General features: G+C 44.5%; 2 protein-coding genes across 6 annotated transcripts in view; one reads left to right on the forward strand and one right to left on the reverse strand.

Moving 5' to 3' along the window:
- Nucleotides 1-571, reverse strand: part of stag1b (stromal antigen 1b) — a 26,134-nt gene extending 25,563 nt beyond the window's left edge. For 2 of the 4 annotated variants that reach the window (XM_034298046.2, XM_034298045.2), the window contains exon 1: nt 355-571. The gene's annotated coding sequence lies outside the window, so the exon portion shown is untranslated. The remainder of the gene's footprint in view (nt 1-354) is intronic. The other 2 variants (XM_034298044.2, XM_034298043.2) reach the window with 2 other exon arrangements.
- A 1,223-nt stretch (nt 572-1,794) lies between these two features.
- larp4b (La ribonucleoprotein 4B) lies at nt 1,795-23,770 on the forward strand. 2 transcript variants are annotated; one of them, XM_034298138.2, is made up of 17 exons: nt 1,795-2,320; nt 9,123-9,262; nt 13,095-13,233; nt 14,283-14,438; nt 14,556-14,637; nt 15,446-15,582; nt 15,675-15,778; nt 15,869-15,979; nt 16,098-16,151; nt 16,257-16,466; nt 16,980-17,086; nt 17,202-17,453; nt 17,595-17,640; nt 17,727-17,909; nt 20,264-20,394; nt 21,047-21,155; nt 21,650-23,770. In XM_034298138.2, the coding sequence occupies exons 2-17, from the start codon at nt 9,176-9,178 to the stop codon at nt 21,878-21,880; spliced, it is 2,139 nt and encodes a 712-aa protein (XP_034154029.1). In that variant the 5' UTR covers nt 1,795-2,320; nt 9,123-9,175; the 3' UTR covers nt 21,881-23,770. The 2 variants fall into 2 exon arrangements, with proteins under 2 accessions (XP_034154029.1, XP_034154028.2); XM_034298137.2 differs by lacking the exons at nt 1,795-2,320; nt 9,123-9,262 and adding an exon at nt 9,376-13,011.
- The last annotated feature ends 3,730 nt before the right edge of the window (nt 23,771-27,500 follow it).

A 27,500-nucleotide genomic window follows, 5' to 3' on the forward strand; every position in this document is an offset into this window, starting at 1 on the left:
TTTAGCAGCGCGCGCGCCTCACACTGCCGCGTGTAAATAACACAAACTATACAATAAACACAAACACAAACACACAGAGACCCGCGATAAAGCCCACGCTCTCCCTCAGTGTTATAACAACACGCTAAGTGAGGTGTATGTGTGTTTATTATTCACACACACACACACACACACACACACACACACTGCTGGTCTCTGTGTGGTGGCCATAGAGAGGCGCGCGCTCGCTCCCCTCCCCCACTCCCTCAGTGTCTCAGCGCGTCCTCCATCTTTGCTACGAGCTGCTTAGCTTCAGCTAGCGCGCCCTCACCTCACAAAGATCTCGCCAAAGGGTCAAAACTCGCGCAAACTTACCTCCTGCCCGCCACAAAAGAAATCTCCGTAACACGCCCTTGCGATAATTGGGTCAATATAATGAAAGAATACTTTATGTTTTATATACTAATTTAGACCTCAAGCGGAACCGCGCCTTTCGCCAGAGAAGCAATCCTAAACTGCCATCTGGCGGCACTCAGCGCCGCGAAATGGCGCGAGCGCACTCTGATCTCAGCGCGCCTCCTGGTGGACAAACCGAGAACTGCAGCGCTGCCTCCAGGGGCAGAGTGCAGACACGCGGTGTGTTTATCAATAATAATAATAATTATAATAACAACAATAATAATAATAACAACAATAATAACAATAATAATCATAATCAGAGTGCAGACACGCGATGTATTTATCAATAATAATAATAATTATAATAACAACAATAATAATAATAACAACAATAATAACAATAATAATCATAATCAGAGTGCAGACACGCGATGTATTTATCAATACTACTACTACTACTACTACTAATAATAATAAAGATGAAGCTTTGAAATAAACTCCAGGCTTTAATATAAATAATATTCTAATATTAAAAGAGCAAAATGAACCTCACATCAAGTTAATCACATTTGAACACATCTTTCAGATGCCTCTGTGTCTAACTCTGCAACTCTAATCATTTATTCTGCTTTATATTCCATTTATTTCACTTTCCAACTTATTTCAGGAGAATATGAACAAAAACATTACATTTCTTACTCCCATCCTAATAATCTCTAAACACTACTAACATTTCAGTAGTAAATAATAAACAATTATATGAATAAAAATTAAGTAAATAGTAAAACAATAGTAAATAATACATAATAAATAATTTTAGTCCAGCTGAAGTGTCATCTCAGACTTAAATAATAAAGTGTAAATATATATGCTTATGTTATTTACATCATGGATTTACTGATTATTGAAATATTGATTTTTTTTAATGTCTAAACACCAAAATCACAATATGAGGAATTTGTGGGTAAAAACAGAAATCTAAAATAGAACTTTTTTCCCATAAAATATTCTTATACTAATAAAAGTTCATGTTGTATAATCTTCAGAAATGTGCAGCTCAAAGAAGAGACTGAAATGTGTGAAATGCATTAATTAATAAAATATGTTTAAAAAAACTTGCAGATTAATATGAGAATATTTCACTCATTTTAAACATAAGTTGAAAGTGTTATTTATAATAAAAATAAATATATTTATTATATTATTTAAAATAACGAGTATTAAATGCCATTAAATTGCATTTACACATTCTTAGAAGTATATTATTTATTTTATTAATTATTAATTATTATTATAAAGTGTTAAAGGCTGTTCTGTTCCACAGTGATGGAGTGTCTCACAGGGAGAAGCTCCGCCATGTTGGTTAGAAATCACTTCGCGTTTTGCGCTTTTTTGGTCTCTGCTGGTTTCCGTAGCGCCGGCTGGCCAACCGCAGGAGTCTCGCGCGGCGCTGAGGCGGGATTTCATTGAGGGACGAAGCTAAAGCTAAAGCTAAAGTGAAAACACAGAGTGGGAGGCGGAGGAAGCTGCGACTCGGGTTAAAATACAAACCGGAGAGAGAGAAAGAGAGAGAGAGGGAGGGATAGATAGAGGGAGAGAGAGAAAGAGAGAGAGATAGCGCGCTCGAGCTCGTGTTAGTAAAGTAAGGGAGCGCGAGGCGGAGTTCTGGTCACCGCCGATTCGAAGAATAACAGCGCAGTGATGATGCTAGGCTAGTTAGCGCGCTAGCTGCGTGCTAGTCCGGGTTTTACAGTGTAAAGTTAGCCGAGGAGCTACAGGCGAGTGAAGCAGAGCCTCCGCTCAGAGGGAGAGCTGTTCCTGCGGGTGAGGAGGGAGAGAGAGAGAGAGAGAAGAGAGGAGAGAGAGAGAGAGAGAAGGAGAGAGAAAGAGGAGCTCCGGCCCTGAGCGCAGCAGCAGGTCAGAGTGCGGATTAAACACACAGGTGCGTCTCCCCTCTCTCTCTCTCTCTCTCTCTCTCTCTCTCTCTCTCTCTCTCACACACTCACACACACACACACACACACACACACACTCCTGCTCTGCTTTAACTCTCACACACCGCTACACAATCCAGCAGCTCGTTAGCGTAGTTAATTTAGTCAGGAACTAGTTAGTGCGCTAACAGTACATTAGCCATCGTGTCAGTACGGTAGCTAGCTAGCATGCTAATTAGCCAGCACTCCCAGCTGTTAGCCTGGAGTGTAACGTCCCGAACATTTCCTTCATCATTTATCCAAATACCTGCTGATCTGCTGCTGACAGCACAATAATCACTTTAATTACAATAATCACTTTAATCTCATTAATCTCATTAATCTGTGTTTATCGCGGATCACTCGGGAATGCTAATCACGCGGCTAGCTTCCTGTTAGCGAGTCGCTCAGTTAGGTTTCGATTCACTGCTGAGTTTTATGTTTTATTTTTAAGATAAACACAACTGTGGAGTTAATCATGATCCCCTGAGAGTGCTTTTTATTATTAATGCTAGTTTATATTTATCTCAGCTGTTTAGTTTCCTCTGTTTAATTTAGTGACTGTTAAACATTAAACCTGTTCAGATGATATAGTTATTGTGTGAATTATTTTACTTGAGATTAATCATCTCAGGAGAAACACACACACACACACACACCCCAGGTGTTTTCCTCCAGGTTTCATCTCAAATTAGTGGCTGATCCTCAGAAAAGTAATAATAATAATAATAATAAATAAGGAAGAGAGGTCCTGAGTCAGTGCTTCTAGGCTTCTGTTTCCTTAAACAGATAATTTTTGTGATATTATAAAGGCAGTTTTATATTATTAGTGTAGTACTCTGTGCGTTTCTCACATCCCGTATGAGCCTCAATCAAATGACGCTCCAAAACTAACACGTATCTGATGTCTGGTTATTTGACTCACAGCGTAAAATGAGATGTTCTCGTCGTTATTCGGCGCAAAACTCGGCCAGATTCATCATTTATCACTCAAACAATGCAGAACCAGAGGAACCGCCTCAGAACCGTCTCTCGGGCCATGGCAGAGCGAGGACCCGGCCGGCTCTGTCTGTGAGGCCGGCTCTGTCTGTGAGGCCGGCTCTGTCTGTGAGGCCGGTTCTGTCTGTGAGGCCGGTTCTGTCTGTGAGGCCGGTTCTGTCTGTGAGGCCGGTTCTGTCTGTGAGGCCGGCTCTGTCTGTGAGGCCGGCTCTGTCTGTGAGGCCGGCTCTGTCTGTGAGGCCGGCTCTGTCTGTGAGGCCGGTTCTGTCTGTGAGGCCGGTTCTGTCTGTGAGGCCGGCTCTGTCTGTGAGGCCGGCTCTGTCTGTGAGGCCGGCTCTGTCTGTGAAGCCGGTGTGGAATTAAAGGCTTTAAGAACACAAAGGGGTTAAAGAGCAGAATAATCTCAGTGGAAGCAGCAGAATCACTTCCTTGAGGACTGAGGGACCTGGTGGCAGTTGCTGTCTGCAGTGGAGCAGATTTTATAAGTGGAATGATTTAAACGAGTCGGTTCCCCGTTACGAGTCGGTTCCCCGTTACGAGTCGGTTCCCCGTTACGAGTCGGTTCCCCGTTACGAGTCGGGTCCCCGGTACGAGTCGGGTCTCCGGTACGGGTTCCCAGCTCACTCAGGAGTTCAGTTCCTTTCAACAGTATAGTTTATCTCCACCGTTGTGTCACTAGCACAAGGCAGCTTACGGGAGTTTTGTGGTGTTTTCTCCGTGTTTGTGCTCGGGGAGGGTGAAGCTCAGACTCTGAGACACCAGAAACCAGCAGCGTCCTTCATCCTGCGTCACAAGGAGCGTTATGTCTGCCCCTCTACTGACTACTGACCCCTCTACTGACTACTGACCCCTCTACTGACTACTGACCCCTCTACTGACCCCTCTACTGACCCCTCTACTGACCCCTCTACTGACCCCTCTACTGACCCCTGACTCCACTACTGACTCCTCTACTGACTACTGACTCCACTACTGACTCCACTACTGACCCCTCTACTGACCCCTCTACTGACTACTGACTCCACTACTGACCCCTCTACTGACTACTGACCCCTCTACTGACTACTGACCCCTCTACTGACTACTGACCCCTCTACTGACTACTGACTCCACTACTGACCCCTCTACTGACCCCTCTACTGACTACTGACCCCTCTACTGACTACTGACTCCACTACTGACCCCTCTACTGACCCCTCTACTGACTCCACTACTGACCCCTCTACTGACTACTGACCCCTCTACTGACTACTGACTCCACTACTGACCCCTCTACTGACTACTGACTCCACTACTGACCCCTCTACTGACTCCTGACCCCTCTACTGACTCCTGACCCCTCTACTGACTACTGACTCCACTACTGACTACTGACTCCACTACTGACCCCTCTACTGACTACTGACCCCTCTACTGACTACTGACTCCACTACTGACCCCTCTACTGACTACTGACTCCACTACTGACCCCTCTACTGACTACTGACCCCTCTACTGACTACTGACTCCACTACTGACTACTGACCCCTCTACTGACCCCTCTACTGACCCCTCTACTGACCCCTCTACTGACTACTGACCCCTCTACTGACTACTGACCCCTCTACTGACTACTGACTCCACTACTGACCCCTCTACTGACTACTGACCCCTCTACTGACTACTGACTCCACTACTGACCCCTCTACTGACTACTGACCCCTCTACTGACCCCTCTACTGACTACTGACCCCTCTACTGACTACTGACTCCACTACTGACTACTGACCCCTCTACTGACCCCTCTACTGACCCCTCTACTGACCCCTCTACTGACTACTGACCCCTCTACTGACTACTGACCCCTCTACTGACTACTGACCCCTCTACTGACTACTGACTCCACTACTGACCCCTCTACTGACTACTGACTCCACTACTGACCCCTCTACTGACTACTGACCCCTCTACTGACTACTGACCCCTCTACTGACCCCTCTACTGACTACTGACCCCTCTACTGACCCCTCTACTGACCCCTCTACTGACTACTGACCCCTCTACTGACTACTGACCCCTCTACTGACTACTGACTCCACTACTGACCCCTCTACTGACTACTGACTCCACTACTGACTACTGACTCCACTACTGACCCCTCTACTGACCCCTCTACTGACTACTGACTCCACTACTGACCCCTCTACTGACTACTGACCCCTCTACTGACCCCTCTACTGACTACTGACCCCTCTACTGACTACTGACTCCACTACTGACTACTGACTCCACTACTGACCCCTCTACTGACTACTGACCCCTCTACTGACCCCTCTACTGACTACTGACCCCTCTACTGACTACTGACTCCACTACTGACTACTGACCCCTCTACTGACCCCTCTACTGACCCCTCTACTGACCCCTCTACTGACTACTGACCCCTCTACTGACTACTGACCCCTCTACTGACTACTGACTCCACTACTGACCCCTCTACTGACTACTGACCCCTCTACTGACTACTGACTCCACTACTGACCCCTCTACTGACTACTGACCCCTCTACTGACCCCTCTACTGACTACTGACCCCTCTACTGACTACTGACTCCACTACTGACTACTGACCCCTCTACTGACCCCTCTACTGACCCCTCTACTGACCCCTCTACTGACTACTGACCCCTCTACTGACTACTGACCCCTCTACTGACTACTGACTCCACTACTGACCCCTCTACTGACTACTGACTCCACTACTGACCCCTCTACTGACTACTGACCCCTCTACTGACTACTGACCCCTCTACTGACCCCTCTACTGACTACTGACCCCTCTACTGACCCCTCTACTGACCCCTCTACTGACTACTGACCCCTCTACTGACTACTGACCCCTCTACTGACTACTGACTCCACTACTGACCCCTCTACTGACTACTGACTCCACTACTGACTACTGACTCCACTACTGACCCCTCTACTGACCCCTCTACTGACTACTGACTCCACTACTGACCCCTCTACTGACTACTGACCCCTCTACTGACCCCTCTACTGACTACTGACCCCTCTACTGACTACTGACTCCACTACTGACTACTGACTCCACTACTGACCCCTCTACTGACTACTGACCCCTCTACTGACCCCTCTACTGACTACTGACTCCACTACTGACCCCTCTACTGACTACTGACCCCTCTACTGACCCCTCTACTGACCCCTCTACTGACTACTGACCCCTCTACTGACCCCTCTACTGACTACTGACTCCACTACTGACTACTGACTCCACTACTGACCCCTCTACTGACTACTAACTCCACTACTGACCCCTCTACTGACCCCTCTACTGACTACTGACTCCACTACTGACCCCTCTACTGACTACTGACTCCACTACTGACCCCTCTACTGACTACTGACTCCACTACTGACCCCTCTACTGACTACTGACCCCTCTACTGACTACTGACTCCACTACTGACCCCTCTACTGACTACTGACCCCTCTACTGACTACTGACCCCTCTACTGACTACTGACTCCACTACTGACCCCTCTACTGACTACTGACCCCTCTACTGACTACTGACCCCTCTACTGACTACTGACCCCTCTACTGACTACTGACTCCACTACTGACCCCTCTACTGACTACTGACTCCACTACTGACTACTGACTCCACTACTGACCCCTCTACTGACCCCTCTACTGACTACTGACTCCACTACTGACCCCTCTACTGACTACTGACCCCTCTACTGACCCCTCTACTGACTACTGACCCCTCTACTGACTACTGACTCCACTACTGACTACTGACTCCACTACTGACCCCTCTACTGACTACTGACCCCTCTACTGACCCCTCTACTGACTACTGACTCCACTACTGACCCCTCTACTGACTACTGACCCCTCTACTGACCCCTCTACTGACCCCTCTACTGACTACTGACCCCTCTACTGACCCCTCTACTGACTACTGACTCCACTACTGACTACTGACTCCACTACTGACCCCTCTACTGACTACTAACTCCACTACTGACCCCTCTACTGACCCCTCTACTGACTACTGACTCCACTACTGACCCCTCTACTGACTACTGACTCCACTACTGACCCCTCTACTGACTACTGACCCCTCTACTGACTACTGACCCCTCTACTGACTACTGACTCCACTACTGACCCCTCTACTGACTACTGACCCCTCTACTGACCCCTCTACTGACTACTGACCCCTCTCTTATTTTTCAGTCGTTACTCTGTGATTAATTCTGCGATGTGTCGGGATAAATCTAAACCTGGATATATGTTTGTGAGTCTGTTTTCAAGAACAAAAGGCGAACATATGCAGTGAAAAACTGCTTTTATTTTACAACCTTAACTGCTGAAAACAAGGAAACTTCTTTTCCCAGATGTAGCCTCTACTTTGAACCAGTTAAAGATTCTTTACATTTCTGTACCCCTAAAAGAAAAAATCTATTAGTGACAAAAAATAAAATAATGTGTAAATAATGAAAACAAGTCGTTGAACATTACATAAAGAATCTAAGTGCTTGTGGCGTGTGTGATTCTGTCGCGGCTCTCAGTGGAGACGCTGCGCTCGCTCGGAGCTTTTCTATAGCTTTGCATGTGATAGCTTTGCTTTAGCACTGTCCTTGTGGAATTTCCTCCTACTGTCAGGTGTTTGTAGTCGAGGCTTGATGTCGGTAATCGCTACTGCTGTTGTGTGTTTGGCGGTGACGCTTGTTTGTAAATCTTTATAAACTTCGGGATGGAGAAACTTCAGATGATTTATTAAATTAGTTGTGCTGAAGGTTTTTGTTCTCCTGCCTCCTCGCGTTACATCACGCTGAGGTGTTGCACATCGCAATTCTGGCGTCCTCTCTTTTCACCGTGAAAAACTCTCCCACAGCCAGCATCGCGTCTTCTCAAGCGTAAACTCTTCTGATGTCATGCGGAAGGCACCAATCAAAACCCACACGGCGAGCAGCGCGCGTCTGAAGCGGTTCGACTGGAGGAAATAATCCGTAATTTATCGGCTTTAATATATCGACCTGATTTTCTTATTGGATCGATAACAATAACATTAATTAATGTTTATCGCTGATACCAATATGGCCGCCGATATATCGCGCATCCTTAATTTTGTGTGACTCTAATTAAATCTGAGTCTAATCTAATATTGTCTAATCTTCTGCAGTATTAAAATTAACTTTCCTCAACTTTTTAAACAGTTAACTGTCTCTAGAGTAATAATCTGTGAGAGAACGCACTGATGTGACGCTTCGTTCTGGGCAGAATTCTGCTTTAGGTGAAACGTGTGTATTTTGCGCTGTGCAGATTTATTTTCTAAAACCGCAGCTTGTTCCGCATGTTACAGAGAAACCGCAAAGAAGCGTAAACTCCTCTGTCCTGAAGATGTCGGAAAACTTACAGTTACAGCTTTACCTCTGACTGTTACAAAGCGCTGACACTGGAGACTCCTTCCATAATGTTACATAAATGTTACATAAAAATCATATTTATTGATTCCACGCTTTTCTTTTTAATCTGTTTATTATCAGTGGAGCGTCTGCTGTACGCGTCCCTGTGAATGAGCTGTTACTATAGAAACGAGAGTGCATTAATATAAATCTGTGATTTTTAAGCTGCGCTACTGTCAGAGCTGCTGCTATAGAAAATTAATCAACACCTTCTGACCAATCAGAATCCAGCAGCACTGTGGGATGTTCAATGTTTTTTTCAGGTTGTGTATTTCGTGTCTCTCTCGCAGCCTCCGTGGTGAAGTTGAGAGCTCTGAGAGAAGAGCCAGACGCTGGACGGCTCATGACTTCAGACCAGGAAGGGAAAGATCTAGCTGAGCCAGAGGAGCAGCAGGGGCAGGAAGTGAGGAAGAAAGAGATTCCTCTTTTGGTAAAGTATTTTTCTTGTGGTGTTTAATCTGGTCTGTTTTTGTTTTCTCTCTCTCTCTCTTAAAATGTCTTAGAGAATGTTTTGGCACTTTCTCAGGCTGCATATAAAATGAGTCAGTATTTTAATGCCGAGTTTAAGAGCGTAGCCTTGCTCAGAGCCGAGCCCATTCATCTGATCTCACGCTCGCGGGATTAGGAGTTTTGAGTGACAGCTCCATGTGAGACACTTGTACAAATTTAAAAGTGCTATTTTGAGCGTGGGGAGGGGGCTCAAGCGCCATGTTGTACCTCGCTTTCTTTCTCTCTCCCTCTCTCTCTCTGTCAGCCACGTTGAGAGCAGCTGCTTGAGGTCTGTCTGCTGGAAGGATTTTTACTTTAAAGTTTACCATGGGGTGTTGTTTTAGTAAAGAGCTCAACCCTAATCTGGTCAGCGAAAGGACGAGTCTTCTTCAGACGTCCGTTACTGAAAGCTGCTCAGATCAGGATGTTAAACAGTACTCTTCTGTGACCCAGCTGGCCGAGGAGCAGCGTCCTGAGTGCGGCCAGACGAACAGAGCTGTGGATTTTAGGAGTGACGCTTCCTCCGCCGCCCTCTCAGCGAGCCTCAGCTCTATTGATAAGAGAAGCAGCAGCGTGCAGGACGGCACGGCCGTGAGGGACGAGTTGAAGGATGACTCGTGCGATAAACTCCTGGGGGAAGTTTCAAAAGATTCAGACGTTGAGGCTCAGACAGAGCCGGCGGTGTCGAACTCTGTAAAACAGAGAATAGCTGAAAATGCAGTAAAACGAGCCAACTGGTTCTGTGAAGTCGATCCGTCTCAGCGTGTAGATTCAACACGTTTTAAACCCCGATGTGAGAACACACCTGCTGCGCAAACACTCGCACCAGACGTTCGTCACGTCAGAGCCACGTGCACTTCAGACGACGTCAGCTCGGAGGTCTCGATCCCTCAGAAACAGGATCAGAAGAGCAGCGCCAATCAGAAATCTGACGTTTTCTTCACAACTAAATATCCGTGTGATGATCTCCTCGATTCAGACGAGAAAAGATCTGATTTCCTGATATCAGACTGCAGCCTGAAGAGGAGAACCCAAAGCTTCTACAGCATTTGTTCGATTGATGCGGATGATCTCGGGGGTGAGCGAGAAGCAGCAGTCGTGACGCATCCTGCAGCATTCAGTCATACAGATTTATTAACTAATACTGAAACAAAGGTGTTTATCGACGTCCCACTGAGTAATGCTGCTTTAGAAACTTTAAATGGGACCAAAGAAACACTAGAAGATGGCGAGATGGTGTCTGAAGATCTCCCACCTCTAAACACGGTTCAAGTGCTCCCTGACGTCATCGGGACGTTCTGTGACGTGGGCTCGGATGAAAATACAGCGTCAGAAAAATGTGTTTCTGTTCCTCCTGAAGACCTGCTGAAGGAGAAAAGTGAAACGCACGGACACAAATCTCACCTCACTGGTTTACACAAGACTGTAGATGAAACCATTCCTGATCTGTTAGGGAGAAACGACCGGCTCAGTGCGTCCGTGGTGGATCAGACAGAGGAGGACTGCTCGCGTCAGACGCGTGTTAACACCAACCCAGAACTAATTAATGTCTGCAAACTAGAAGTGACAGAAATGGGTTGTGAAGTTCATCGCTCAGAAACACCAGAGCAAGAACCCAAAAGTGTCTCCTCAGAGTCAAGAGACTTGGATAACGAGGAGAATCATTTAAATAGCTGTGGAGAACCCAAGCAAGTAGAACCCAGTACAGAGGTGAACCTGAGTGTGATGAGCGAAACGTGGCCTGAACGTGTGCCACGTTCTCGTGTAAAACCTCATAATGAATCACTTCAGGACTTTTTATGCTCTGAAATCTCCAGTGTGTCTCAGAGTATCGAGGATGAACCTTCATCTTCTGTTGCTTCTTCATTAGAAAGTGAGCGTGATCTGAAGAGTCGAGGGTTTATCACAGAGAGCAGCTCCCGAGATGCTGACACATTAAATCCAAGCTCTAAATCCTGTTTCTCTCCTGTTAAAGACAGCGTGTCGGAACCAGGCGAGTCCATATGTTCTTATGCTGAAAGGGAAGACGCGGCCACAGAACCGGAACCCAGATCCGAGTTTAACTCGGTTCAGAGCTTAAACTCTTTCACATCAGATATCTCAGGAGGAAATAGTGATGCGCTTCAGCCAAAGCCATTTCGGACAGGGTTAGTTGATTACCCGGGGTTTGATGCCTGTCTCCTGCTGACTCACCATGATGCAGAAAAGAGAGAAATTAACCTTGGCATGGAGGACGTCACCTGTCACATTTCATCCTCCGAGCTGTCAGACGTAGCGCCAGAATCTGAGACTGCAGGCGAGCATGTAGAGACGAGTGAGAATTCTGTGCATATAAACTCCAGCACTGATTACGATGATCCTCTTGAAGCTAATCAGAGTTTAGAGAAGGATTTCAGTGAGAATTTAACGCGGAAAGAGCAGAAATTCTCACCGCCGTCTGTTGTCGCTTCATCTGATGCAGACTTCTCTGCACACGCCAATCTTCTGGAAGGTGCTTTACAAAACCCTGAAGATCTCAAAATCAGTGCAAAACAGATGTTTCCAGCCACAGCCAAGGAACGTTTTAACCTGAAGGAAGAAGACAGATGTTGCCTGAACGAGACCCTGATTAAGGCCGAATGCTTTAATGAACACGCGGTGGAAGGACCGAATGAACTTTCATTAAGTATCGGTCACGTTACAGCTCCTGAAATGGAACTGCAGAATTCCACATCGATGGATTTTGACTTTACTCTTGGCAGAAATAATGATGAGCAAGTAGTTCATTTACTTCTGGAAGGCAGCAGTGAAAATGCCGCCCTGTCTGTCCACTCGTCCCGTCACGCCGAGCCGCCTGACACCTTCGAGAGCGCCACATTGTCTAAAAACAGTACGCAGTGCGAGAGTGCTCACATTCCCACAGACACTCTCTTGGGGAAGACTGGGACGCCAAGCTCCTCTGATCCGTCCAATCAGGAGCCAGAACTGTCACGTGGAGAGGTGCAGGACGTGCACATGATCAGCGCTGCAGAGCAGCAGGTGGTGATGGACTACAGAGCTCCTCTTGGGAGAACCATAAGGCCAATGTTTGAAATTGGAGAACCAGCACATGCCTTAGAAGGACACGATAGCTCTGATGAAGGCATGGAGTGCTTTGTGACGAGCAGACTTCAGGGATATCAGCTTAATGGGTTGCATGTTTCAGGTTCTAGGCGTAGTCTTGGAACTGCTGGAATGTGCCCCGTTCCCAGTTTCAGTGCCGATAAAGTTATTCCTCTCCCCGTCGAGCCCGACCAGGTCGACCTTTACGCCAGCATGCCCTCGTATGAGATTGAGTTTCTCGGCCCAAACGCAGTCACTGTCCCTGCGCAGGTCGAAAATCCACAAAGTCTGGCCTCCACAAACGAGTCAGAAAGAGAGCGAGGTGTGCTGAACATGGTTTCCGATCTTCTCGGTAAATCCGAGGTGAACGAGGACGGAGACTGTAGTCCCTTCCTGTCTGTGTGGGCGGGAGAGCCTGAGCTGGAGTCAGCGTGGCAGTATCGTCTCTCTGAGGAAGAGCTGATGGGACGAGACGGACAGGAGGAAGGTAAAGCCGATGCGGCTCTCGACTCTGAGCGTGTGCAGGCGTTCGCGGCGGCGTACCCATACAGCCTGTTAGTTTCTGATGGGGCCTGTGTGTGGGACTGGCAAAATGCTTACGGGCAGCTCGTAAGTCTGCGTCGATGCTGTGTGGCTCGATAACTAATCTGATGTGTGAAATTTATCTGGCTGATTTACGTCTTCTTTCTTAGGAATCCACCAAGGTCTCGGACCTCAATCCTAACGCAAAAGCATGGGCCAGTTATATTCCTAACCGGGAAGCGTCTGGAGCGGCCTACACGCACCGTCTGCAGTCATGGGTCGACTCCAGTGACGCGGGAAACTCGGGAGGTAAACCTTCACAAAGCCCTCACAGCTCATGGTGAAGTGTTCTTGGTTTCATTTAGATTTTTAACTAAACAAATACACTTTAGATTTTATATATATCTCAGAATCAAATTTTCCTCATTGTCAGGCTGCAGCATTCAATATTAGATTAAAGCCTTTAACAGATTTCTTTAAATTAGACAAAAGCTGGTTTTTCTCTGATTATCTGCTTATTCAGCACACATACGATTCATTTAACTTGGGGCTTTCTCAGTGGTTAATAATCTGATTACACATCCAACAGTTTTATCTGTAGAGGAGGAAGTCCAAGTCTGTGTCTAGATTAGACATCAGCTCGAAGAAGAAGGACAGCGTTGGGTGTAATTTGCCAAAATAAACTCCTCTAAGAAATCTGTTAAAAAGATGTGGCAGGAAATTGATTATTATTTTTCTCTTGGCTCGATGGGTTTATCGAGGGATTGCGCAGCACTTGTATTATTGATATTTATTTAGAAAGAAATCCAGTGATTGATTGATTCATGTAGACCCCGAGTGTTCCGCTGGTCTCGCTGAAGCAGGGCCCTAACGCTAATGCTGGTTTCTTTATATTGTTATTGTGGTGGAAGTCACAACTCGGCTTTATCAAAGCTCTCTACATCATTACCGTGTTCCTGTAATTATTATACTGTTTAACTGGTCGCTTTAATTAAAGCTAACGAGGATCCTAATGGGTTTGTGCTGGCAGAAAGTTTCATGGCTTATATTTAATTAATTATCCTGATATTACAATAGTTGGATTGTGTTTACAAAATAAATCTGTTCTGAACGGGTTCACGGAGTTTATTTTTAATTTTTAAAATATTAAAGTGGTCCCTGGCTGCAAAAAGTTTGCGAACCCCTGACTAACTGCTGAAGTGAGCGTCTTCTTTAATCGTAGAATATGAACTGTACGCTGTATTGAATTTGCATCGCTGTTGCCTGTTAATCAGATATTATTTAATCAAAACTTGCACAGTCTGTTTAAAACGAACTTTTATCTGATGATAAAACTGCGTGTTGTTTTGTTGTTCCAGGTTATGTGCCCAGCGATGACGGTGAGAAATGGAATGAAGAACCACAAGTACCCGTCTCAGTAGGACTGCCTTCAGCAGAACCACCAGAACCCGTGGACATGGAAACAGCAGACAGTCGGTTACCCAGCGGCTCACAGCAAGACGCCAGCGTAAAGGGTACTGTCACTAAAAACCAGCATTAAACACGGCGTGGTTCGGATCGCACTGTGTACTTGGGATTGATACCATCAATAGAAATTGTTTGTTTGTTTGTTTGTTTGTTTGTTTGAGTAGGAAGTGATGGCTCAGATTCCTCCAAGCAGCTTGAAGATCTCAGAGAGCAGCTGAAGGCTACGCTGGAGTTCTGCCTCTCCAGGTAATTATCTCGGAGCTCTGTGGGCCGGTAATCGTGCTGATCCTCCCTCGTCTCGGGTTTAAGCTCGGTGCTGGTTTTAACCTTCACTTCAAGGCTTTTTGTCTTTGCTTTATTTCACAAACCCTGTGAGGAGGAACGATGTGCAGCTCTTTAATGGATTACTGGCTTCAGGATTGTTGCATAACGTAATTAATGTGTGTGTATATTTATAAATCTGCGTCTGAATCGCGTCAGCTCCAGAATTATTGGCACCCTTGGTAAAGATGGGTAAAAACAGTTAAAGCAAGAGAGGACCGAGGTTCTGGAGAGGTTCTGCACTGAGGAGTGTTCTCAGGTTCCTCACTCTGTATCCTCCGAAACCTTCCAGGAGACGGCTCGGTACCGTTACAGTGGCAAAGGGAGGAGACACAGAGCACCGAATGCTGAGGTGCCAAGGTTAGATTTCTCTCATCAGTGTGAGATTAAAGTAATTTAACACGTTTTTCCCATAACCTCTTCTCTCCTATCTTGACTGAGGGTGTCAATACTTTTGGAGCTGACTGTAAGCCTTAATGAGGTTACTGTGCCTGTTTCTGTAAAGTGTTTTTTAGTTCAGGTTTTAACTGGATTGCGTGGTTTGAATACTTCATCACAGTATTGATGCTGTTTATAATAGAATTATACGAAGCCGCTGTGGACATGGGTGTAGATTTCTGACTGTGTAGGAGGCTCTTACACAATGTGAGGCTTTGTAAAAAAGAGTTTATCCAAGGACGCTGAAGTTGCAGCTCGATTTATTCTGGCTCTTTTTTTCCCCCTGATCTCGTAGGGAGAATCTCGCCAACGACATGTACCTCATCTCTCAGATGGACAGCGATCAGTACGTGCCCATCGTGACTGTAGCTAATCTCGATCAGATCAAGAAGCTCAGCACGGATGTCGATCTTATTGCAGATATTTTAAAGAGTATGTCATCATCAGCCAGTAATTATGATTAATCTTTTCTCTAATGTTTTACATGTGGCTTGGGATTTATATATTTTTTAAATATTTTGCAGCACTTCCTCTTGTGCAAGTGGATAAATGTGGTGAGAAAGTGCGGCCAAATCAGAATCGCTGCATCGTTATCCTCAGAGAGGTGCCTGAAGCCACGCCTGTTGAGGTAAACGTTATCCTCTGATAACCTTCATGTGGAAAATAGTCAATGCTGTCTGTGTAACCTTTTTGTATAACGATTGTTTTGCTTTTTAAGGAAGTGGAATCGCTCTTTAAGAGTGACAAATTGCCCAAGTTTGTCCATTGTGAGTTCGCCTATAATGATAACTGGTTCATCACATTTGAGTCGGAGGCAGATGCACAGCTGGTAAACCTGACTCTTATTCCTTCTCCCTCTATTTCTTTAATAAATTCTGGATTATTCTGGTGTGATTGTATAATTATTGTGTAATTATTGTATAATTATATTTGCTTTATCTGCGCAGGCGTATCAGTATCTCAGAGAGGAAGTGAAGACTTTTCAAGGAAAGCCTATAAAGGTAAACCTCATCACAGTATGCCTTCGATCTGTTATTAATGATTTTATTTATTTAAAATGATGTGAGCACTTTATTAACTTTATTATAATTTTGAATTGACTCTAGGCGCGGATCAAGGCCAAGGCCATCGCAGTCAACACTTTTGTGCCAAAGAATGGATACAGGCCCGTGGACATGTCCTCGAACATGCAGCAGCGCTACACCTCGTACTACATCCCGCCTGCGTTTGGGGCGCAGCAGCAGTTCCCCCCGTTCTACAGGCTGGTCACTCATCAGGGCTGGTCCACCACACAGGGCTACTTAGATCCCAGTTTGGTCAGTATTACACCTCACACACACACACACACACACACACACACACACACACACACGGCCGTTCCTCTGTTTATACACACTTCAGGTTGGCGCTGAGCCAGCACATGTCTCCTGATCTTCAGTGACTTGTTTCACAGACGTTCCACATCATTAAATGTAACTAAAAACGGATAAAACGCGTGATGTGTCATTGAAAAAACGTAGTTATTGACAAATTGCTGCGGTATAAGATGAATAAAGCACTTCTGTTAACTTGCTGTTAATAAAAATTGATCGACTTCCTGGTGGTAAGCGTAACTCCGCTTTTTCAGTCACACCGTATCGTACTTCCCTGAAGTTGATTATTTTCCTATAACAGCACGTCCCCAAGCGTCTTATTTCTGACTTATACATCAGTGTTGTATTTATTTTGCTGCTGTAGCACTTCATTTATCCCAGATGAGAAAGTGAAAGTGTTGGCGTTAATTAATGATACAGTTAATCAGTGCAGTAATGATCTCCTCTGCCCGTTAGGTTACTCCCTTCACTAATCCTGGATTCATCAACGGCTTCGCTGGATCTCCCACCTTTAAATCAGCCACTGCACCTTTAACTGCCAGAGCGTACCAGCCGAGGAACCGGTGAAGTGCCTTTCTTTTAGAACTAAAGTAAACGTGTGTGTATCGCTCTTCCTCCTGCTTATTGTTCGTGTGTGTGTGTGTGTGTGTGTGTGCACGTGCATTTTAACTCATGTAGGAACCACAATAAGAGCCACATACGACCCTCAGCACCAGCTGCTGAACGAGGAACCGCTTTGTTGGAGAACCCCGGTTCCTTCACCAACTCCACAGAGCGCGTTCCCAACGGGACCCGAGCACCACACGCACATCAGCTGGGCAGCCGGCCGAGATTATCCAGCGCTCCGAGTTACCCTCGCAGGGAGCAGGTCGGGAGCGGGCGCATGGAGATGAACGGAGCAGATTACTCACCTGTCATGGGGAGGGGAAGGTAATACGCCACACCTGTGATGTGATCATTTCCTGTGTGTTTGAAACAACGCTTTACACGTTCTAACTGAAGTTAACGAACACCTGTTCAGTCTCTGTGCTCTCCAACCTGCTCTCTGATCTTCTGTTTTTGTTTTTTAAGGAGAAATGGCTATGGCTACAAGAAAAGGAGAGAAGATAAGTTTACAGTAAGTCATCTGGATGATAAAGCTCTCAGCTGGTGTGTAGCTGTAAGTAGGTCCAGCTGTATGTATTTATTTCGTTTGTTTTACAGAAAGCGTCCACGCAGTCGCCTCCTCCAGCCCCGGAGCGTGCGCCTTCTCCCAGTTTCGAGCTGGGACTGTCGAGTTTCCCTCCCCTGCCTGGTGCTGCTGGAAACCTCAAGCCTGAAGTGAAGTCTGAGAGCAGTCTGGAGAACCGACTGTCAGACATCGTCACCGGAGCTGCTAAAGACAAGGTTCCGTCTCTTCTCTCTCTCTTCTCTCTTCACGTTGATGCAGAAGTGATATTTGCATCAGATCAGTTAAGATCATTAAGAACAGCTGAATGAAACCAGTGTTATAGGATTACAGGATGTAAAACCAGGCTGAAAGCGTTAGAAGCGTTAAGAGAATAAATATACAATTATAATTATATTTATAAGCTCAGGGATCCTCAGTCCTGTACTGGTCTGCTGCAAACACACCTGATACACACCTGAACCAGGTTATGATCTAATTAGGTAGTCCTGTGTAAAGTTTCTCTTTGTGTCTGAAGCGGGGGAAATTTGACACTGAAGTTGAGAAACCCTGTGTTCAAACACGTTATCTAAATTCTTTTAGTAATCTTTTTTATGAGATTTGTTCCCCGAGCGTTCTGTAAACCAGGTGTGTTGGTGAGTGTCGTGGTGGGTGTTGGTTCATGATAATGTCTCAGAGCAGAAACCTTTCCAAGGAAAAGCAAACAGATGGAAATTAAACAGCCCTCTTGTCAAAGTCCTGCTCGTTAAACTTGTGCTTGTTTAGAGATGCAGTTATTTTGATTTGTTGGCTGATTTTCAGTGTAAATCATTCTGACAATAATAGAAGGATTGATTATAATGCAGTGTAAGAAATATGGCAGATTCCTTCAGTACCAAGGACCGATCAGAACTCCTGTGTGATACCAAGCAGGACCGAGTGTTCTGGTTGTGGTTCTGGAGTGCGTGACGGGTTCACTGAGGTCTCATCAGACAGGCTGAGAATCTCTCACGTGACAAGTTATAATCAGAACAAAGAAATGTGTCTGATCCTCAGGCCTCATTATCTAATTTATTATTTATATAACACGTTTCCTACACAAGGCAATTCAAAGTGTTTTACAAATAAAATAAAAATTATAAAAGATGACAAAAAATATGATTTGAGGAAAATTTAAAATAATAAAGAGTAGTAAAGCAGTACTCATTAAAGTTTTAAATGAAATTATTTAAGATTCAAAATGAAAGTGCAAAGAATATAGTGCAATAGATAGAACTTGCACTTTATAACAAGTTCATGAAAAAAAGAAATGGTTTTAATCTAGATTTAAAGATATTTATTTACATTTGTGGCTACAGTTGTGGATGCGGTTTGGAGCGGTATCAAAGCTAAACGCTGCTTCAGCTGGTAGAACCCTGAACCCAGTCTGAACACGGTGAAGCAGATGTATTCAGGATCCAGACCGTTTTGTGATTTATAAACTTGAAGCAACATTTTGGAATTGATTCTGTAACTAACTGGAAGCCAGAGTAAAGGTTTAGAACAGCAGTAACATGTTTTGTTCTCCTGGTTTTGGTTAGAAGTCTTGCAGCAGCATTTAAAATGAGTTGCAGATGTTTAATGGTCTTTTTGGGAAATCCGGTTAGAAGCTGATCCTCCTGGTAATAAAAGCGATAAGCCTTTAACTCTGTTTTTAAGACAAAATGCTGTTTTGGTGACTGAGTTAATGCGGCTAATAAAGGTCAGACCTGAGTCTATTAGAACCCCATGATTCCAGACTTGGTCTTTGTTTCTCGTCCCCTGGAGTCGAGATGTGCGCTGATCCGGAGTCGGTCCATAACCTCTGTTTTGTCTTTATTTAATTGAAGGAAATTTTGACTCATCCAGCTCCTCCTCGGCTCCGTACCCTGACCCTGCGAGTCTGTGGGTTTGTGGCTTGCTGAGAGAGCTTTGTGTATTTGAGTATCAGCTGAATGACTTTGGTAAGCAGCGTTGTAGTTCTGTGTGATTTGGCAGAGTACAGAGGTTGAATAAAATGGGTCAAGACTTGATCCCTGTGGGATTCCACATGTCGTCGTGATCCGGTCAGATTCGTAACTACCAGTAGTCTCTAAATACCAAAACTAAATCTCAGAAGAGTTTAAATCCAGGGATGTTGTCCAGCTGTTTTTAATGATCTCAGGAAAATACCTGATAGGAGTGAGCTTTTAATAATTTGTTGTAGATCTGTAGCCTTGGAGCTGAAAAATCTTTGTAAAGTATCACTTGCGCGTGTGTGTGCGTGCGTGTGTGTGCGCGCGCGTGTGAGTGTGCGCGTGTGTGCGCGCGCGTGTGAGTGTGGGCGTGTGTGTGCGTGTGCGTGCGTGCGTGTGTGTGTGCGTGCGTGCGTGCGTGCGTGTGTGCGCGTGTGTGTGCGCGTGTGTGTGCGCGTGTGTGTGCGCGTGTGTGTGCGCGTGTGTGCGCGTGTGTGCGCGCGTGTGTGCGCGCGTTATCAGACGTACATGACCGAGCTCAGTGTAGCTGCCAGATGTTCAGTGTACTGATGCTCTCAGTGCCGCAGTAATTTCACTGAGGTTCTTCCGTCTCTTATCAGCCTGTAAATAAGGACGCAGCGAGCAGCCGTGTGACTTCAGGAGCCCACAGAGAACCGACACAGACTGTTAATCCTGTTCCTCAGCCTGCAGTGGAACCGCAGAACCCACTGTCTCCCACCTACAAACTGAGGTACAGCGTGATGCTGATTAGTTTTGTCTGTAATCATGTACAAGTCTGATAGTTATGACATAATTACCAGTTAATTAACTGTTCCACAGTCACATGGTTTCATTTCATTGTGTGTGTGTGTGTGTGTGTGTGTGTGTGTGTGTTCGGGGGGTGTGCATGCGTGTGTGTGTGCGTGCATGTGTGTGTGTGTCGGTGCGTGCGTGTGTGTGTGTTCGGGGTGCGTGCGTGCGTGCGTGCGTGTGTGTGTGTGTGTGTGTGTGTGTGTGTGTGTGTGTGTGTGTGCGTGCGTGTGTGTGCGTGTGTGTGCGTGTGTTCTGTCCTCCACAGAGTTCACTGTGATGTATTTAAATCACCAGATCATCATATTAATCCTGTTGCTCAGAGGCTTTGGTCTATAAGCCAGTTATAAGCCAGTTATAAGCCAGTTATAAGCCAGTTATAAGCAGCAATTAAAGTCAATTTTATTAGAACTTTTAGTACCATATAGTGGAGTTATTATTCATTTATTTATTTTTGCATCAGTCAGTTTTCATTGTTAATGCTTTAGTTCTAATATTAAATAAAACCTGAAAGTAAATTTCAATGTTTTATCACATAGTTTATTTAATACACGTTTTTCGTGCTTAACTCATGATGGTTTTTAAAACCGCAGCTCAGTGAAGTCACAGGAAGTGAAGCTGAAGGAGACGACCTCACCGGCAGAGAGGCCCGCAGTGTCCGACCCTAAGAGTCCAGCTCCGGTCCAGATCCCTCCAGCCTCAGTGAGTGACTCTCAGCACAGTGCCGCTAAACCGCTAATCAGATATTTAATCTTCATTGCGATAAACGTCCTCAGCCGCGCAGCCTTGTGTTACACCCTAGGTAGTGCGCAGGTGTAGTGAAGAGGGAGCGGTGTGTGATTCACACTCACCGTGACTTAAATAAAGAAAATATTCCAACATGAAGGCACTTTAAAGATGCTGGGCTTTTGATGTCACACTCAGTATATTCTAAATTTTAGACTATTATTCAGTTTATTTTTTAAACTTTAATTTAACAATTTTATCATCATGTTTTTGGTTCAATATCTGCAGCCTTAACGCCAAGTAGAACCACGTTAGAATCCATGCAGAACCCTTTATCTATTGACTGAGTTAATTTTTTTTACAGTAATTAACTAGTTATATTAATAATAATAATAATAATAATAATAAAAGCTGTTTACTAGTCTGTGACATGAATTTCCTCATGTTGTGACGTACGTGTGATCGCTCAGGAGCCCCGGAAACCGAGTTACGCCGAGATCTGTCAGAGGATACGGGAGGCGCCGACGCAGCAGCCACCTGTCGAGTCCAAACCCGCCACCACAGAAGAACCCGCCTCACTCGACTCTGCAGAACCCAGAAGCAGAGAAACCCGGCCCGTGTCTGCCAAACCCGTGCCTCACCGAGCCCGAGAGGCCTGGAAGTGTCATCAGGGGGCCGGAGACACGGCGCCTCAGTCCTGAGATCCGAGCGGCGGCTGAGGAGCGAAACACTCGGCGGGTCGCAGCGCTCGGTACCGTGTCTCCTCTCGGCCCGGCTGCACGCGCACATACCGAACACTGACACTGAATCAGGGCCTGCAGATGACGCACTCGTGGAGCGGGAGGATTCTCAGCTCTCTCTACTTTTACCCCTTTTCATTTACCACACGTTTATTTTTCGCTCATGAGATGTGGGACTTTCGGCGCCGTTGTTGGAGGACAGTGGCATTAATTACTGCACTGTCACTGAGAGCAAGCTTGTGTTTGTTAACTTTTTTTTTTTTTTTTTTTTTTTTGACGGAGGTCGAGGATTTTTTGTTGTTAAAGACTAAAGTAGTGCTGGTAGCGAGTACAGACTGAAAATAGAGCTGATCTGAATTTTCAGACATTTTTCTTTGTTCTTTTTTTCTTTAAATTTTTTTTTAAAATCAGAATGTATATAATTTTGTAACCCCAGTGTCCGGGCACTAACACACTGGTCTGATTCTGTTTCTCTTTTCTACACGGGGCGAGCACTCGGAGCTGTGACGCCGGCGTGATTCAGTCTGATTTGTGTTTAGTTTTTATGTAACGCGTTGCCACTGGAGTAGAGTTCTGAGCTCTGATTATTTTTTTTAAACCAGCACAAACATGATAATCCTTTTTTTTTTTCTTTTTACAAAATCATTTGTACTGATGTGGTAAAGTAGCTGGTGTAACTGTTACCTTGTCCTGTGTGCATGCCTTTTTATGTCTGATTTATTTTCCTTTTCCCATCTTCTTTCCTTTTTAACACTTTTAATAGTTTCTCCCATTCCCACGTTGCTTTAGAAGTTTCTGAGCCCGTGTGTAAGATACGTCCTTAATGACGCGTCACACTTTATAAACAAAACGGTAAAAACAACAGGTTCTGACATGACTGACACAACTCCCGATCGTGTGTGTGTGTGTGTGTGTGTGTGTGTGTGTGTGTGTGAGAGATGGTGATGCACCTCTCTTGTTCTGTCTATTACAGTACAGCATGCTTTACAGGTGTGTTGTGCAGGTGAGGTCACTTGCTGTTCCGTATCTCAGTAAGAGGAACCGCTGAGGAGAATCACCTGTGTATCGTCATATTCGCAGACGTGTGTTTGAAGTTGTGCGTATAAAACCTACATGATTCACTTCCTCAGCCTGCTACAGTCGTGGACCGTATCTCACGTATCCGTCACGTCTCTTCCTGAAGCTTCTCTCTGGTTTATTCGGTCACGTGTTCAGTTTGTTCTCGGATCCTGATGGATATTTTGTTTGTTTGTGTTTTTGGCAGAGAACTCGATCCCGCGTCTTTGTCTTCCTGCCGTGTGGAGCTCGTCACGCTGCTCGGACATTGTTATTCTCCTAAACTGCAGCTTCCCATTTAATATCTAATGCTTAGTCTTTAATCCAGTCATCATCATCATCATCATCATCACCACAAACGGATAAAGGTCTGATTAAGAACTTCAGTCTGGTCACAAACACCATTATAATTTAACATTGCTCCACAACTTGAATTTTTAATTTAAACTTGAAAAATGTCTCTGCCTTAACTTTTTTAGAAGCGTGTTTGCAGTTAATTTCAGATGTGCAAGGCTGATGTGGTTTAGGGAAAGTTCTCAGCCTGAGTTACTGCGTTTCTGTAGCACAAAACACTTTGGGTTAAATTGGGTTAAATTCTGTTTTTTTTTCTCTCTCTCTCTCTATCTTTTTTTTTTTTTTTTTTTTTTGTAAAATGTTTCTGGTCAGAACTGTAATGTGTGCACTTGGAAATGTGTGTGTTCACTGTACAGATGTAAATAATTGGGGGAAAAGTTAAAAATGGTACCATAAATTGGTTAAGAGCAAGATGTATTAAAATAAATGTGGATGAGAAACTGGATGCCTGATAAGTGTTGATGTTCTCCTGACCTGCACTTTCTCAAACACACATTTTCACCACCAGGTGGCGCAGTTTAAGGTTCTAGACTGCATTTAGCCAACATTCACGCTCTAATAACTCAAATGTACAAATTCTAGACCTTTATTCCAGTCATCTCTAATCTCAGCTTTCAGAGAGAGAATTTTATAGTTTGTAGTTAAAGTCTGTTATTTTTATCCTTCTAAATCACAGGGTTTGTTAATATAACAGTGAGAAGATAATTTATGATGTTAGAATCCACATTCTACAGGAGTTGGTTCTGTTCCACTAATCTGATTGGACGAGCAGCGTCCTGAGAGCGCCGATATTCAGTATAACAGCACTGAGGCGTGTCACTGTGTCTATCACTCCACTCGTCTTTTCACTACATAACGTTCCAGTTCTACCAATAGTTCATTACACTGGAATCATTACTACACTTACTACGGGCTGTCGGCCAGTCTGTGCGTTACCGTGGCAACGCACAGCGCTCTATCCAGCTGCTTTGGGAACTATTTTCATTGTTGGAGCAAAAATTAAAATATTCGGCCATATTGTGTCTGAAATGTCAGTTACTTGATATTCATGTCTTGTTCGTAGAACTGTTGTGTAAAAGTGACATCACAGTCGCAATCATGCTGCTGTACTGAAGATCAGCACGAGTCTGATCACCTCCGATCACCTCTGATCACCTGCTGCACTCAGCCTGCAGCCGAGTCACAGCCGTGCTGATATTCAGCACAACACCACTCTTGCTCATGCAATATTCCTTAATTACATAATAATCCGATTTACACCGATCAGCCACGACATTAAAGACACTGAGATCTGAAGTGAATAACGTCGATTATCTCGTTACAGTGGCACCTGTAAAGGTGAGGGATATATTAGGCAGCAGGTGAACAGTCGGTTCTCGAAGTTGATGTGTTAGAAGCAGGAAAAATGGGCAAGCGTAAGGATCTGAGCGACTTTGACAAGGACCAAACTGTGATGGTTAGACGACTGGGTCAGAGCATCTCCAAAACAGCAGGTCTTATGAATCTATAGAAATGCTGTAGCTTCGAACAGCCATATTGATGTTTAGACGTCATTAGTTTGTCTAAATGGTCTGTTTAATTTTTAATTATTAATAACTGCTATTTAAATGTTCAGTATGAGTTAAATACTGAGAAGAGTCTGATCATTTTGTTTTGCACTTTGCACAGTGATAATTGGTGGTGCTAATTATTTAGCTGTTAGTTATTAGTGCAAAACTAAAAAAAATATTTACTTTTGGGCACTGAACTTGGTATTATAAAGTTCCCTAGTTTTTGAAGTTCCCCTTCAGGAACCGCTGGATGTCAAGTCAAGTAAAGTGGCTTTATTGTCATTTCAGCCATATACAGCTAGTCAGGACACAGTGAACCACCGCTCCTCCAGCCTCAGGGAGCTACATCAACATCACAGAACTACACGAGACTACACACTACTACATAAAGTGCACATGCAAACAGCACAAGACAGTACAATAACTAATACAATTACAATAACTACTAAACCAGGACAATAACTAATACAATTACAATAACTACTAAACCAGTACAATAACTAAACCAGTACAATAACTAATACAATTACAATAACTACTAAACCAGGACAATAACTAATACAGGACAATAACTACTAAACCAGTACAATAACTAAACCAGTACAATAACTACTAAACCAGTACAATAACTAAACCAGTACAATAACTACTAAACCAGTACAATAACTAAACCAGTACAATAACTACTAAACCAGGACAATAACTAATACAGGACAATAACTACTAAACCAGTACAATAACTAAACCAGTACAATAACTACTAAACCAGTACAATAACTAATACAGGACAATAACTACTAAACCAGTACAATAACTAATACAGGACAATAACTACTAAACCAGGACAATAACTAATACAGGACAATGACTACTAAACCAGTACAATAACTACTAAACCAGGACAATAACTACTAAACCAGGACAATAACTAATACAGGACAATAACTACTAAACCAGTTGACAATAACTACTAAACCAGGACAATAACTAATACAGGACAATGACTACTAAACCAGTACAATAACTACTAAACCAGGACAATAACTAATACAGGACAATGACTACTAAACCAGTACAATAACTACTAAACCAGTACAATAACTAATACAGGTCAATAACTACTAAACCAGTACCATAACTACTAAACCAGGACAATAACTAATACAGGACAATGACTACTAAACCAGTACAATAACTACTAAACCAGGACAATAACTACTAAACCAGGACAATAACTAATACAGGACAATAACTACTAAACCAGTTGACAATAACTACTAAACCAGGACAATAACTAATACAGGACAATGACTACTAAACCAGTACAATAACTACTAAACCAGTACAATAACTAATACAGGTCAATAACTACTAAACCAGTACCATAACTACTAAACCAGGACAATAACTAATACAGGACAATAACTACTAAACCAGTACAATAACTAAACCAGTACAGTAAATACTAAACCAGTACAATAACTACTAAACCAGGACAATAACTAAACCAGTACAATAACTAATACAGGACAGTAACTACTAAACCAGTACAATAACTAATACAGGACAGTAACTACTAAACCAGTACAATAACTAATACAGGACAGTAACTACTAAACCAGTACAATAACTAATACAGGACAGTAACTACTAAACCAGTACAATAACTAATACAGGACAGTAACTACTAAACCAGGACAACAGGCGCAGTAAGAGAGCACAGCGCTGGTCAGTACACAGCTCTAGTGTGAAAGTGTCAGATATAACAGCAGTGCAAAATAATAACAATATAATAAAATGGTGTGAATTTAAACATAACATATTATGATGTAGTATTCAATGCTGGTGGCTTTGCGGATGCAGCGTGAGGTGTAAACGTCTGTGATGGAGGGAAGAGAGACCCCGATGATCTTCTCAGCTGTCCTCACTATCCGCTGCAGGGTCTTAGGATCCGAGACGGTGCAATTCCCAAACCAGGCCGTGATGCAGCTGCTCAGGATGCTCTCGATGTCCCTCTGTAGAACGTGGTGAGGATGTGGGGTGGGAGATGTGGTTTCCTCAGCTTTCTCAGAAAGTACAGGCGCTGCTGGGCTTGCTTTGTTATGGAGCTGGTGTTGAGCGACCAGGTGAGGTTCTCCGCCAGGTGAACACCAAGGAATGTAGTGCTCTTGATGATCTCCACGGAGGAGCCGTTGATGTTCAGCGGAGAGTGGTCACTCTGTGTTCTGCTGAAGTCAACAACCATCTCTTTAGTTTTGTCTACATTCAGAGACAGGTTGTTGGCTCTGCACCAGTCCGTTAGCCGCTGCACCTCCTCTCTGTATGCTGACTCGTCGTTCTTGCTGATGAGACCCACCACGGTCGTGTCATCGGCGAACCTGATGATGCGATTCGAGCTGTGCATTGCTACACAGTCGTGAGTCAGCAGAGTGAACAGCAGTGGACTGAGCACACAGCCCTGTGGGGCCCCAGTGTTCAGCGTGGTGGTGTTGGAGATGCAGTTCCTGAAGTCCAGGATCCAGTTGCAGAGGGAGGGGTTCAGGCCCAGCAGGTTCAGCTTTCCAATCAGGTGCTGAGGAACGATTGTGTTGAACGCTGAACTGAAGTCTATGAACAGCATT

This window comes from Pangasianodon hypophthalmus, chromosome 22 (genome assembly GCF_027358585.1).
Source record: "Pangasianodon hypophthalmus isolate fPanHyp1 chromosome 22, fPanHyp1.pri, whole genome shotgun sequence".
Taxonomy (NCBI): domain Eukaryota; kingdom Metazoa; phylum Chordata; class Actinopteri; order Siluriformes; family Pangasiidae; genus Pangasianodon; species Pangasianodon hypophthalmus.